Genomic DNA, 15625 nt, shown 5'->3' on the forward strand with positions numbered 1-15625 from the left:
TCAGCAGCTGAGGCCAGGAGATAGGAAGAAAGGCAGCAAAGCACCATCTTCTGGGTGCGCTAGGGCCGTGGTCAATCACAAACTCACACCTGCTGTGGGCCTGCAGGCTGATGAAACGGCTCTGCGCAGCGGGTAAGACCTCAAACCCGAAGGCCTGAGCTCAGTCTCTGGACTCCACCATAGTAGTTGGTAGAACCAACTCCTGCAAGCTGTCCTCTGGCCTCCATACTCATGCTGTGAGATGTACACACTCATGTGCAGAAATAGACAGACAGACAGACAGACAGACAGACAGACAGACAGACAGACAGACAGACAGACGGTGTAACTTAAAAAAGAGAACCTGGCATCAGCCTGCAATAGATGGAGAAGAGACTCAAGGGGGCGTACCCCTCACTGCTGAGCTATTTGATACTGACAGATCCAGAAGAAGGAGGAAACACTGCCTTTGGTTTGTAACGACTGGCAATCCACAAGCATAGTCATACACAAAAATACACATAACTTTAAAAAATAAAATAAAATCTTTAAAATAAAAAGAAGAGAAATCAATCTTGCACATAATTTTGTCATTCTGTTTATCCACTTACCATCTCCCTAACTTTATTCTGAATAACCAGACTATAGAACATACTTTTTTCTTCTAGTATTTAAGACCCAAAGGCCTGGTATAGTGTCTAACATATAGTGAATACTAAATACACAATTTTTTAAAATGTGTAAGTGAAAAGGCAGATTATATACAAGTTTCAAGCACAGATGTATAGAAAGTTAGTAAAGGAAATAAAGCTGAGCTTTATTTACATAGGTAACAAAAACACATTCACCTGAATGCCCTTCCCAAACCCATGTAAAACAACAGTCAAGGGATTTTTTTTTCTCTAGCCACAGCCCACAAGATAAGGAAAATGGTGAAGGGATAACAGTAAAGGCCAGAAAGAAGGAAGGTAGGTGGGCTCCTAAAACCTGAGTCCTGAGCCTGCAGTGGGGAATCAGCCAAACACACTCATAGCAGCAATCTACGTGGCTCAGAGAGTGGGGCTGGTTCCTTCTAGAGAGGCTAAATCAGGAGGGCTCTTAAAGATCCACTGAGATCCCCTCTGCCACTCTGCAGTCCAGGCAGGCTGTAAACCTAAGAGTATACCTAACCCAGTTATGGGCAGGGTCAGTACACTGAAAATAAGGACATTAAGATAAAGCACATGTTCCACTTGCCATCTCTGCCTAGATACCACAGTATGTTCCAATGACTCTTCTCACTACAACCAGAAAGTGGAACATTTCTCTCAGAACACTCAACCTGAGCAAGACAAAAGATTACCAACAGGAGTTCATCCTCAAAACATGAAAGCTGCACCTGCAGGGTGGCTCAGGGGTAGACCTGGCTCCTGCCTCCTGAGCACTGTCCTCCTGCCTCCACACACACAGCACGGCACCTCTACTCTCACACTCATACACAAAAATTTTTTTTTCAAATATAAAAACCTAAGAAGCCTAGGAGGAGACACAAGTCCTAGCCAGCTTCCTGGTGTTACACTGCTACACAGGAGCAGATATCCAGGGACCTGATACTGAAGACAGCTTTCTAAGAGGTACACAGAAACCAACCATTCATTCATATTGGCAATAAGAAAAAATATAGTCATAAAACAGCAGTGCAACATTTTAAAAAACGTAATTCTTAAAACAGGTACTGAAAAATCTGAGAAGAAAGTTTTAAAATACTGTTGTGTTTGAAATGCCAGGAAATTAAGTGAAAAAAACTTCCAGAAAGAGAAAATGAGGAAAGGCAAGGGAAAAAAGAAAACCCAAAACAAATATTCCAGAAAAAGAAAGTACAGGAGAACTCAAACAATTGGAGAAAACTCCAAAAGTGACAGATAAAATACCAAACATGACCCCTTTCACACCACTCTAGAGTTCCCTAGACTCTTCAACAACAACAAGACTAAACTAAAAATAAGACTGGATTTTACACCCTTCAGGGAAGACAGAAGCAGGTTAACCTGCCTCCTGACTCTACAGATCTAAAAATACTAGATGAATACATGTTTAAGATGTAATATATGCTTAAGGTTAAGAATTTAAACTCTAGGTTATAAAGCTTTCAAAAATAACAGTATGACAAAGATGCTTAGTAGCTGAAAGGAAAGCCTTTTTTCTACAAACATAAAAATGCTGTGATGGTATAGATCTAGAAACGAAAGGCTTATGAGCTGAAGGTGTGGTTCGCAGTCTGTGGGACAGGCACAGGAGGTTTTAGGGCAGTGGTTCTCACCCTCCCTAATGCTGTGACCCTTTAAGACAGTTCCTCATGGTGTGGTGACCCCCAACCATAAAATTATTTCATTGCTACTTCACAACTGTAATTTTGCTACTCTTGTGAATCACAATGTAAGTATTTTTGGAGACAGAGGTGTGCCAATGGAGCCATGACCCACAAGTTGAGAGCCACTGTTTTAGAGCCTTAAGGATGAGGGCCTAGAGAAACCAAGTTAGGCCATTAACAGATACCCTTGAAGGGAACAGTGGGGCCCCACCTCCGTTCTATTTCCTGCTTTGCTTCCAAGACACCATTAGGTAAGCAATTTCTTTCACCACACGCTCCCTGCCCAAGGCACTTGCCTTGGCACAGGCACAGAGACAGGGTCAGATTAAAACCTCTGAGACGATAAACAAACATAAGCCTTCCCTCTTTATAGGTTGTTTATCTCAGGTTTGTATCACAGCTTTGGAGCACTATTAACACCAACAGAAACTCCTATTCACCCCAAATCGTAGGGCTTCTCTAAAGTTAAAGCCCTCTAATGATGTTCAAAGCTCACCTTTAAAGTCCCATCAGCTGAACAGCTAGCCAAGAGCTCATCGTCTGGTGAGAACCTACAGTGATTGACAGAGTTTGTGTGGCCAAACATGGTATTTCGACATTCTTTTTGATTCAAATCCCAGAGCTATTTGGAAAGGGAAAAAAAAGATAAGTTAAAACCATTAAAAGGCAGTACCAGAGACTAGTGTGGCAAACATATGTAGTTCCAACTACTTTGAAAGCTAAAGCCACCAGGCGGTGGTGGCGCACGCCTTTAATCCGAACACCTGGGAGGCAGAGGCAGGTGGATTTCTGAGTTCGAGGCCAGCCTGGTCTACAGAGTGAGTTCCAGGACAGCCAAGGCTACACAGAGAAACCCTGTCTCAACCGCCCCCCCCCCCCAAAAAAGAAAAAGCTAAAACTGAAGGATCACTGAAGCTCAAAAGTTCTACTCCAGCCCAGACATCTGGCCCCTTTGAAAATGTAATCAATGTGGAAGGAGGAAGTACAGACTGGGAATGGTGGGGCTAGGGAAAGTGAGAGGGAGAGTCGGGTTGGATATGATCAAGATACACTGTATATGTAAATCAAGCTGCCAAAGGATATAATTTAAGATCTATACTAAATGGGGGTTAGTGAGCTCTCCCAGAGACCCAAGTTCAGTTCCTAGCACCCACAGCAGGTAGCTCACAACTGCCTCTAACTCCGGCTTCAAAAAACTCAATACCCTCTTCTGTGGCTTCCATGGCAACCCACACACAATGGTATATATATACACAAACAAATGCAACACATAAATAAAGATTCATTTAAAAAAAGAAGATCAATCTACGTTAAATGGGAAAAGTAAAACTCATACTAAGTTCTTCCTTTTCATTTGAGCTGTTGGTTACAGAACGATAGTCAATTCATATAGTAACATAAAGTTGTCAAATACAAAGATAAGCTTGTGATTAATAACAGGGCAACCTTTAGATCAACATCTTAGTACACTATGGAAGTTGAAGACTACTAGGCTTGTATTCCGAACACAACTAACTGAACAACTGTTGCTTATTTTTAGCTGAGTGGTTTAGAATCATAGTATTTAATTAGCTACAAAAATCAGTAAATACTGTGTAAATTACCTCTGTATTTTTTTAAATACTAGGTTACAAAAATGGTCCAAGCAAGCTTTTCATTTTTCTGAGACTTCCCAAACCTTGAGATAACTAATTGGGTAAAAACTATTAATGGCCTAAAAAACTCCAAAACCTTCACTGATACCAGAATATAGGAACTACAGCTCAGGTCAACCAGCAGTCCAGTGAGCTGATACCAGAATACAGGAACTACAGCTCAGGTCGACCAGCAGTCCAGTGAGCTGATACCAGAATATAGGAACTACAGCTCAGGTCGACCAGCAGTCCAGTGAGCTGCCCAACAAATCAGACAGGCCTCGAGCACGTGACTGCACTTGTCTAGTAAACCAACACCATGGGAAGGAGAAGGGAGGAAAAGAGAGTTTTTAACAGAATAAGAGAGACAACCACCAAGAGCCAAGTTTGGATTCTGAATCTTATAAACCTATGGGTTTGAGACCACATATGGGAAAATTAACATGAGCCAAGTATGTAACAGAACCACAGTCCACTGCTGTGAGGTGTGGACATGGCATGGTACTGACAACTAAGAGTGAAGCTAAAATACTTCCAGTGAAGTGACATACACACGATTTGCTCTAAACAAAAGGTCTAGTTTTTGATATAAAGCTTTTATAAAATAGGACTGGAAAGATCTCCGTTTGATTTTTTGCAGTGCTGAGGACTGAACCTGGAACCACTTACCCATCAGGGTAGCCTCACTCTCTAATGAAGGCTCACCGTATCCTTCTAAAAAGTTGTAAAACAACATTTATTTGAGCCACATTTCTACTCTGTAGTCCAGGCTATACAACTCAGGCTCCTTCTGCCTCAGCCTCCAGAGAGCCGGGACTGCAGGTGTGCAGTCTGGGGTTCTCTAAAATGTTTCACATACACCTAAAAATCTGATATCCCTCTGTAAAAATGGTGTGGCACTGTGGACCAAAGATTTGAAATAAAATTAATTTTTTAAAAAAAATCCAAAAGAAGATAACATCTTTCTAGAACACCAGAGAATTTAGTCTACCTGTATTTATCTACTTAAAGAGACTAAAAGATGTGATCTCTTATAATTACAAGTATTATCAAATATACATGAAGTGAACACTTTGGTTTTGCTTATATTCCTACCAACACCTTTTCCTCCTTCCTTCTGCATCTCACAACAACACCTTCTTCTGAACTGTTATAACTCAAAACACATCAGGCCCACCTCCCTTTCTCCCTTTCACATGGACACACTTGTGACCTGTGCACAAGCCTGTTGACACTGCATTTACAAAACAGAGTCTGAACTAAATGGAGCGAAAGAGGGACTTCTCTAAAATCTGATCTGTAGGCTCTGGGAAAGGGCGAGTTGTTCTTCTGTGATTAGGAACTTTGGGAGTAACCTGGAGCTGAGGTATTTCTTGTCATAAAGACAGCATGACTGGATCATCCAAGTCGGCAGAGACCAGTGACAGGGAGGGAGGGAACAAGGGGTGGGGGACTGAGAATAGCAGGATCCATGCTCACTGTGCAGTTTGCTGTAATGTAAGCTAGTAATGCCTGTTTTTTTCCTCCACTTCTGCTTATGGATATGGAATTTAGAATGCAGACACTTCAACACTGCAACAGTAAACCGGAAAGGAGCTGGAGATGCAGCCCAGGAGTAAAGCATCTGCTTAGCACATGGATTAATCCCTAACAGTGGGGTTGAAATAAATAAATAAAATAGACAGCCAGAGGCACCTGACTTTAATCCCAGCACTTGGGAGGCAGAGATAGGTGGATCTCTGTGTTTGAGACCAGCCTAGTCTACAGAGTGAGTTCCAAGACAGCCAAAGCTATATAAAAAGACCTTGTTTCACACACATACCCCAAAACAAAACAAAACAAAACCTGAAAATACAACACACAGGAGAATATCTTCGTTGAATATCACAAGTTCATCTGTGTAGTTTCCAATACCCACTCTTACCTTGAGGAAGAAGTCATTTGACCCGGTGGCCAAGAGAAGGTGGTTATTCTTGTTGGTGAAATGGCAGCAATTGACTTGCTCTGAGTGCTCATCGTAGGTGTGCACTAGCTTCCCAGTCGCAGAATCCCAAATCTGAAGAGAACAAGAAAAGAAAATACATAAACATCCGTTATGTCCTCAGGGAAAACAGAAAGAGCAAATGTACATCACTGTGCAGATGCTCTCTATCTCCTGTGCGGTCAGACCTTCCCGCTGAGCGTGACATTAACATGAATCCACTCCCTAGTCTCCAAATACAGCACAAGTCTGACTCACTTAGAAAGCTAAGCACAAAGAGTCAGGCATTAGAGTGCACACACACCTTTAATCCCAGCATTCAAGAAGCAGAGGCACACAAATCTCTGGCAGTTCAGGCCAACCTGGTCTACACAGTGAGTTCCAGAGCAGCCAGGGCTACATAGTAGGACCCCCATCTCAAAAAAACAAAAGTTGACCAGAAGATTTCCCATGTTTATATAAATGATAGCAGCAGAGAAGTGGTGCCCTGAGGCTAGATCAGACTTCTGCAGGCTCTCAGTAGCAGAGGCTAGATCAGACCTCTGCAGGCTCTCAGTAGCAGAGGCTAGATCAGACCTCTGCAGGCTCTCAGTAGCAGAGGCTAGATCAGACTGTGCATGCTGTCAGTAACCCACACTTGAAGCTCCCAAGGTCTACTTCCCTGTTTTTCTCTTATGCCACTTCTACCCTTCTCAGAGCACTTATGAGAACTAAGAGAACCCTCCAAGAGATTCCAAGAGTTTGCCACTGTAAGCTCTTTAGTGAGTATTTCTGCCTCCTGCTTTGTTTTCAGTCCTGAGAAACAGACATGGTGATCCTCTTTCACTCTGGATCATTCTGACTTTAGAACTTGGAACTGCCCAGCAAGGCCAGTCTCAAAGTCAACTCCAACTGGAAGCTACCAAGTAAGTAACTGCTGCCTGGAACACCACTGAGTCTACCAAAAAGGGGGTGGGAGAGAATGCAGAGGATCGGGGGAGTGGACAGTGGGCCAGGGAGAGGGATTATAACAAAAACGTAAGGTAGAGAGTGGGAGGCAGACGTTGAACTAAATTGTGTATATTGTGCAATTTTCATGATGGAAACTACTATGTAATTAATATATACTAATAATTTTTTTAAAAAAGTAAGGTTTTACCAGCATCTCAATCTTAGTCTAGACATCCCATAGTCCTCTTCAGGTGCTAAAATCCCCTGATGGAAACCCAAGCCAACCTTTCTTTACCCAGATTCACTACTCTACACCTCTGATGAAAAGGCTTACAGTGAAGTGGGGCATGGTAGCATATGACTAATCCTAGCACTGGGGATACCTGGGTTAGTCAGACCCCCATGAAAATAACACACACACACACACACACACACAATCTATCTATCTATCTATCTATCTATCTATCTATCTATCTATCTATCTACCTACCTACCTATCTAACACACATATACACACACACATCCTAAAGTGATGTAAGCCTCCCCTCTATTAGTGACAAAACATCTCTTTATCTTTCAATTTCTCTTAAATTCCTTATTAGTATAAATGCTCCAAATAAAAACTAAAGTTTAGGGGCTAGAGAGATGGCTCAGCAGTTAAGATCACTGACTGCTCTTCTGAAGGTCCTGAGTTCAATTCCCAGAAACCACATGGTAGCTCACAACCATCCGTAATGAGATCTGATGCCCTCTTCTGGAGTGTCTGAAGACAGCTACAGTATACTTACACATAACAATAAATAAACCTTTAAAAAAAAACCAAAAACTAAGGTTTAGAGGCAAGGCCCAAGAAATAATAACTAACAAGGTAAAATTATCATCTTTTCCTTGCTTATTTTTTATACCAGTAACCTAATAGAGTATTCATGTCTAGTTTGAACTGATTATATAAATCAGTCTATAAGGTTAAAACAGAACCAGGCTATATTTGATAAATTATATACTTTACAATTAGAATTATATCATTTTTAAAATATCACTTCTAATCAAAGATGTCAATTAATATGAATATTATGGACCTATAAGTACAGGTCTATAGGTCTATCTATTGATAATAGGCAAATTCACTTATTTATCTAATTTTCCCTTATTGTTGGCTAAATACTTTAAGCTAATCAACCTTAGCATTTTTTTTTTCATTTTTGGTATATAATTATAAGAAGTAAGAATTTGGGACTCCTGCCAGGAACCAGGTAGGCTGACTGCAGATCTTTAACTCCCTGTTCCCCACCCCCCAGATCCAATCCCCCAGTTTCATGTTCAGCTCTGTAGTGGAACACTTGCTGTGGTCTCCTTTCCATCTCTGTCATTAGCCACAACAGATAACAAAGATCTTCTCTTCCAACCTTCCTTCATTGATCTCTGTCAGCAGCCATAATGGGACAAGCTAATAACTAGCAGGTGATCTTCCTGAGATGGCCTGCTTCATATTATTATATAATCTGCGACAGGTTGCCCTTATGAGGCAAGGCCATAAGGGAATTCATTTTAGGAAAAATTCCTGCTATTAATACACTTTTCCTGTTACTATTAAACATATATAACAATCACTAAGTAACAGCACAACCTTTGGAGCATTTTTCTGCAGATCCACGAAGATGTACTGCCCTGGGATGCTATACAAACAAATAGATGACTTCTTAAGTCTTAATGATGATCCTATAAGAATTCCTAAAATTATATCAGTGATTATTAAGCTCTTCTATAGTGAGACTGCTACTAGGTCCTTTTCTGATAGTCAGGACTGCAATGAGAACTCTGCCAGTCTCCCAAGTGTCACCAGTTAATTGCTCTTAGATGGTAACCAGACTTTCTCCTACTCAGAGCAAATTCCAAGAAGTTGTGAAACTATTAACCAAAGGTCATAAAAAGGGAACTAATGATTTATTACAGGTCCTAAGACAAAAGACAAAATATTGACTGGGTTTATCTACACAAAATTTCACTAACAACTTAGTTATGGTTTTAAACCTTCAGTGAAACAGTGGAGCTAAGACAGGTGATGGATGTTTAGCCAGATAATTACTCCTAATGGATATGAATGTAAACATTCTCTGTTGTAAACTTCTATTTCAATTTATGATTTGATTTTGTGTGTGAACCTGTGATGAACTTTTTTACAGGTGATCATATATTCTGAAAGATGTAGAAGTGCTGAGGACAGGGCTGGAGAAATGGCTCAGCAGGTAAGAGCACTGACTGCTCTTCCAGAGGTCCTGAGTTCAAATCCCAGCAACCACATGGTGGCTCACAACCATCTGTAATAGGATCTGATGCCCTCTACTGGTATGTCTGAAGACAGCTATAGTGTACTCATATATAATAAATAAATAAATCTTTTAGAGATGAGAAGAAGATAGAGAAGAATTTTTTCCTTTTCCCACTTAGGATCTTTCTGCTTTTCCCCTTAGATAGCTTTCATAGGAAACTTTTTACAACTTAGTAATAAATGCTATAATCATTTTCAAAGTGTCCCTTTTTCTTCCTGCAACTTCCGACGAGCAGGCCTAAAGTTAGGGCCATGCAGCTCTTGCTGAGATAGTCCGGAGGCTATTTACTTAATCCCATGCTGTTTTTAGGCAGAGATGCTTAGTGCCAGAAACTGCAGTTTCTGGCCTCAGAAGATCACAAAAAGCAGGTCAGCTACAGTAGCAAGGTAACTTAGACTTAGATAAGTAAACTTTTTATTATTATACAGCAACCCTAAATATCTCATCAAAGTCTATCCCTATATCTCACCCAAGTCTTACTCTCCACCAACGTTCTTCCCCCTCCACTGCCTCAAGAAGAACCAATGAGAAAGAAGACCCCTGCTGGGGCTGCCCTCCCCACCCCCACTGGCAGATATCAATATCAGTAGTCCCAATTTCCCCAATAAAAAGACACAGACTAAAAGAATGCATGTGAAAACAGGGTTCATCTTTCTGCTGCATCCAAGAAACATACCTCAACATTCAGGAGAAACATTACCTCAGGGTAAAGGGATAAAAGGGAAAGATATTCCAAGTAAATGGACCTATAAAGCAAGCTGGGGTAGACATCTTAATATCTAACAAAATAGACTTCAAACCAAGACTGGTCTGAAGAAATAGGGAGGGCTGGAGAGATGGCTCAGTGGTTAAGAGCACTGAATGTTCTTCTGAAGGTCCTGAGTTCAAATCCCAGCAACCACATGGTGGCTCACAACCATCTGTAATAAGATTTGATGCCCTCTTCTGAGGTGTCTGAAGACAACTACAGCATAATCACATATAACAAATAAAATCTTTTAAAAAAAGAGAAAGAAAGAAAGAGAGAGGGGGGGGGAGGGAAGGATACTATCTACTCATCAAGGGAAAAATGCACACATAAAAAAGTTCAATTCTTAACATCTATGCTCCAAAGACAAGGGTATCCAAGTTGTAAAAGAAACACTACTATGGCTTAAATCACATATTGACCCTCCAATATGTGACTTCAATACCCCATTCTCACCAACAGACAGGTCAAGCAGACAAAAACTACACAGAGAAATGCAAGAGCTGTCCGACATTATAAACCAAATGGATCTAAAAGATACTCACAGAACATTTCACCCAAACACAAAGGAATATACCTCCTTCTCTGCCCCTCACAGAACATTCTCCGAAACTGACCAGATACTGGCCACCAAAACAAAGAGAGAGAGAGAGAGAGCTGAAATGACTCCCTGAACTCTATTAGACCACTATGAATTAAAGCTGGATATCAATAACAATAGAAAGCCTATGCTCATGGAAACTGAATAAAACTCTACTGAATGAAAAAATAGATACAGACAGAAATTAAGAAAAAATTAAAGACTTTTTAGATCTAAATGAAAATGAATACACAGTATACCCAAACTCATGCAACACAATAAAAGCAGTTCTAGGATGCAAGTTCATAGCACTAAGTGCCTGGATAGAAAAACTGGAGAGATTTCATGCTAGCACTTAACAGTGACACCCAAGAGGAGTAGACAAAGATGAGAAACAGTCAAACTCAGGCTGCAGTCAATAAATACAAACAACAGTACAAACAATCAGTGAAACAAAGCGTTGGTTCTTTGAGAAAATATATAAGATCAACAAGCACTAATTCAAATTAACTAAATGTAGAGAGAGAATATTCAAACTAACAAGATCAGAAATGGAAAGAGGGACATGACAATAGACACCAAGAAAATCCACAGAATTATAAGGACATACTTTAAAAACCTGTACTTCACCACACTGGAAAATCTATAAGAAATGTATAATATGATAGGTACAACTTACCAAAGTTAAATCAAGAACTCATAAGGAATTTAAACAGACCTATAATTGCTAGTTAAATAGAAGCAGTCATTAAAATCTGCCAACCAAAAAAAGCCCAGAGCCAAATGGTTTTATCACAGAATTCTACCAGACTTTCAAAGAACAATTAATGTGGATGCTCCTCAAACTTTTTCACAAAATAGAAACAGAAGGAACACTGTACAATTCATTTCATGAGGCTACAGTTACTCAAACACCCTAATCACATAAAGACCCCACAAAAAAAATTACAAACCAATTTCCCTTTGTAACATAGATTCAAGAATAAAATAATAAAATATTTGCAAACAAAATCCAAGAATACAACAAGAAAAGAGCATCCAACGTAATCAAAAAGGGATCATCCCAGACACACGGAATGAGTCAATATATGAAATCACTAAGTGTAATCCACCCTATAAACAAACTGAAAGAACAATAAAATCCACATGATTATCTCATGAGATGCAGAAAAGGCCTTTGACAAAATCCAACATCTCTTCATGACAAAAGTCCTGGAGAGATCAGAGATACAAGGAACATACCTAAACTTAATAAAGACAATAAAAACCCATAGCCAACATCAACTTAAACGGAGAATGAAGAAAAACTCAAAGCAATCCATCACGAACAAAACTCTCCAGATATATTCAAAATTGTACTAAAAGTCTTAGCTGTAGCAATAAGACAACTGAAGGAGATTAAAAGTATTCAAATTGGACAAGAAGTCAAAGTATTATTGTTTGCAGATGATATGATAGTATACATAAATGACCCTAAAAATTCTACCAGGGAACCACTACAGCATACACATTTTCAGTAAAGTAAAAGGATACAAGATTAACTCACAAAAGTCAGCAGCCCTCCTGTATACATATGACAAACACGCTGAGAAAGACGTCAGGGGAACAGCACCCTTCACAGGGGCGTCAAATAATGTAAAATGCCTTTGAGTAATGCTAACTGACCAAGTGAAAAACATGCATAATAAAAACTTATAAGTTTATAAAGTCCTTGAAGAAAGAAATAAAAGAAGATATCCGAAGATGAGAAAGATCCATGCTCATGCGGTAGGATTAACAGTAAAAAACGGCCATCCTGCCAAAAGAAACCTACAAATTCAATGCAATTCCCATCAAAATTTCGACATAATTCTTCCTAGACCTTGAAAGGAAAATTCTCAACTTCATATGGAAACAAACAAACAAACAAACAAACAAACCCAGGGTAGCTAAACAATCCTGAATAATAAAAGAACTGCTGGAGGTATCACCCTCCCTGGTTTCTAGTTGTACTAGAAACCTATAGAAATAAAAAGAGCATGGTACTGTCATAAAAACACATGTTGGCCAGGCAGTGGTGGCACATGTCTTTACTCCCACCAGCACTTGAGAGGCAGAGGCAGGCGGATTTCTGAGTTCGAGGCCAGCCTGGTACAGAGTTGAGTTCCAGGACAGCCAAGACTACACAGAGAAACCCTGTCTGGAAAAACCAAAAAAAAAAAAAAAAAAAAAAAAAAAAAAAAAAAAGAAAGAAAGAAAGAAAAAAGCCACACACACACATGTTGATCAACAGAATCAAGCTGAAGACCCAGACATAAATCCACCTACATATAGACACCTGGTCTTAGATAAAGAAACCAAAATGACACACTAGGGGGAAAAAAACAGCATCTTCAACAAATAGTGCTGATTAAACTGAATGCCTACTTGTAAAAGAAGTGCAAATAGATCTTCATCTATTGCCCTGCACAACTCCAAATGACCTCAAGATAAAGCTAGATACACTGAGTGTTTTGTGGAAAGATATTGTGTAAATTTGGTTTTGTCATGGAATATCTTGTTTTCTCCACCTATGGTAATTGAAGTTTTGCTGGGTATAGTAGCCTGGACTGGCATTTGTGTTCTCTTAGAGTCCGTACAACATCTGCCCAGGATCTTCTAGCTTTCATAGTCTCTGATGAGAAGTCTGGTATAATTCTGATAGGCCTGCCTTTATATGTTACTTGACCTTTTTCCCTTACTGCTTTTAATATTCTTTCTTTGTTTAGTGCATTTGGTATTTTGATTATTACATGACAGGAGGAATTTCTTTTCTGGTCCAGTCTATTTGGAGTTCTGTAGGCTTCTTGTATGTTCATGGGCATCTCTCTCTTCTCTCTCTTTAGGTTAGGGAAGTTTTCTTCTATAATTTTGTTGAAGATATTTTGGGCTTGTACCACAGTAAGAGCCAAGATTTTAAGCTCTACTAAAAACAAAACAAACAAACAAACAAAAAAGACTTTATTTATGTTCATTTAAAAAAACTAATAGTGATGTATTACTTTAAAATATACAGTTAATATGTTTGGAGTTATTTAAAATTTATATTGAGAAAAATGTATATATTTTCAGTATTGCTGTAGACAAGCATCTATATAAGACTGTTCAATTGATTGTTGTTTTATATCAAGCAACTTTTATAATACTCATTTTTATTGTTACAATGTTTTATAAATTTTAAAGAATATGACAAAATAAAAAAAATGAAAGGTATGACAGGTGTTGAAGGGGGATTCTCTAGGAGGAGTTGGGGTACAAAAGGGAAAGAAGAATGTGATGTAATTCTATTTACCTGGTGAGATGGTTCAGCAGGTAAGAGAACTGACTGCTCTTCGAAGAATCCTGAGTTCAAATCCCAGCAACCACATGGTGGCTCACAACCACTCGTAATGAGATTTGACGCCCTCTTCTGGTGTGTCTGAAGTCAGTCACAGTGTACTTATGTATAATAATAAATAAATCTTTTTTAAAAATATGTTTTTAATTGTTAACAAATTCAGATAAACTGAAATTATTTATCTTCTCTCCTTATAATGCCATAAAACTTAAATTAAAAAAAAAAAAAACAGATACACTGAACCTGACACAGGAGAAAATGGGGATAGCCTTGAATACACTGAACCCGATACAGGAGAAAATGGGGATAGCCTTGAACGCACTGAACCTGATACAGGAGAAAATGAGGATAGCCTTGAATGCACTGACACAGGAGAAGACTAACAGAATACCAATGGCTCAGGCACTAAGGTCAACAATCAATGACAGGACCTTATGAAACCAAAAAATTTCTGTAGAGCAAAGGACACTGTCATTCAGACAAAGCAGCAGTCACAGGCTACAGTACAGGAAAAGACTTACCAACTCCACATCCAATAGAGGACTAATCAAAATACATGAAGAATTCAAGAAACTAGATATCAAAAAAAAAAAAACCAAATAATCCAATTTAAACTTTGAGGTACAGATCTAAATAGAGAATTCTCAAAAGAAAAAACTCAGTGACTGAGAAACACTTTTAAAAATGTTCGGCATGGGGCTGGAGAGATGGCTCAGCTGTTAAGAGCACGGACTGCTCTTCCAAAGATCCTGAGTTCAAATCCCAGCAACCACATGGTGGCTCACAACCATCAGTAAAGAGATCTGACACCCTCTTCTGGTATATCTGAAGACAGCTACTTACACATACTTACATATAATAATAAAATAAATAAATAAATATTTAAAAAAATGTTCAGCATCACTGGGCAGTGGTGCCACATGCCTTTAATCCCAGCACTTTGGAGGCAGAGGCAGGCGGATTTCTGAGGTCAAGTCCAGCCTGGTCTACAGAGTGAGTTCCAGGACAGCCAGGGCTACACAGAGAAACTCTGTCTCAAAAACAAAAACAAAAACAAAAACAAAAACAAAAAACAAAAAAAATTGTTCGACATCCTTAGCCATCAGGGAAGTGCAAATCAAAACTACTTTTAGATTCCATTTTACACCTGTCAGAATAACTAAGATCAATAACACAAGTGACAGCTCATGGAGTAAGTAAGAGAAATGAACACTATTCCACTGCTGGTGGGAGTGCAAACTAGGATAACCATTGTGAAAATCGGTGTGGCATTTTTTCAGAACATTGAGAATCGATCTAACTCTAGACCCAGCTATACCACTCTTGGGCATATACCCAAAGGCTACTTTATTCTACCACAAGGACACTTGAGCAACCATGTTCACTGCTGCTCTATTCATAATAGCCAGAAACTGAAAACAACCTAGATGGTCCTCAACAGAATAATGGATAAAGAAAACATGGTACATTTATACAATAGAGTATTACTCAGCTGGAGAGAGGAGGGGGGGAGGGGAATGAAATCATGGAACTAGAAAAAAATCATTCTGAGTGAGGTCACCTAGACCTATGAAGACAAACATGATATGTATTTGCTTATATGTGGATATTAGTCATTAAATAAATAATAACCAGCTAGGCATGGTGGCGTACACATTTAATCCCTGAATTCTGAGCAGGTGGATCTCTGTGAGTTCAAGGCAATCCTTGTCTTCAAAGGGAGTCCAGGACAGCCAAG

At 39.3% G+C, this 15625-nt stretch overlaps 1 protein-coding gene across 1 annotated transcript in view; it reads right to left on the minus strand.

Annotated features, from left to right (window-relative positions):
• The window catches only part of Apaf1 (apoptotic peptidase activating factor 1), a 98559-nt gene that overhangs the window by 42320 nt on the left and 40614 nt on the right, over positions 1-15625 (minus strand). The window contains exons 15-16 of the mRNA XM_031349063.1: positions 5888-6019; positions 2826-2951 (exon numbers count right to left, since the gene is read on the minus strand). Of these exons, the coding sequence (XP_031204923.1) occupies positions 2826-2951; positions 5888-6019 (258 nt within the window). The remainder of the gene's footprint in view (positions 1-2825; positions 2952-5887; positions 6020-15625) is intronic.

The sequence above is a fragment of the Mastomys coucha genome, unplaced genomic scaffold (genome assembly GCF_008632895.1).
Source record: "Mastomys coucha isolate ucsf_1 unplaced genomic scaffold, UCSF_Mcou_1 pScaffold4, whole genome shotgun sequence".
In the NCBI taxonomy this organism is placed as follows: Eukaryota; Metazoa; Chordata; class Mammalia; order Rodentia; family Muridae; genus Mastomys; species Mastomys coucha.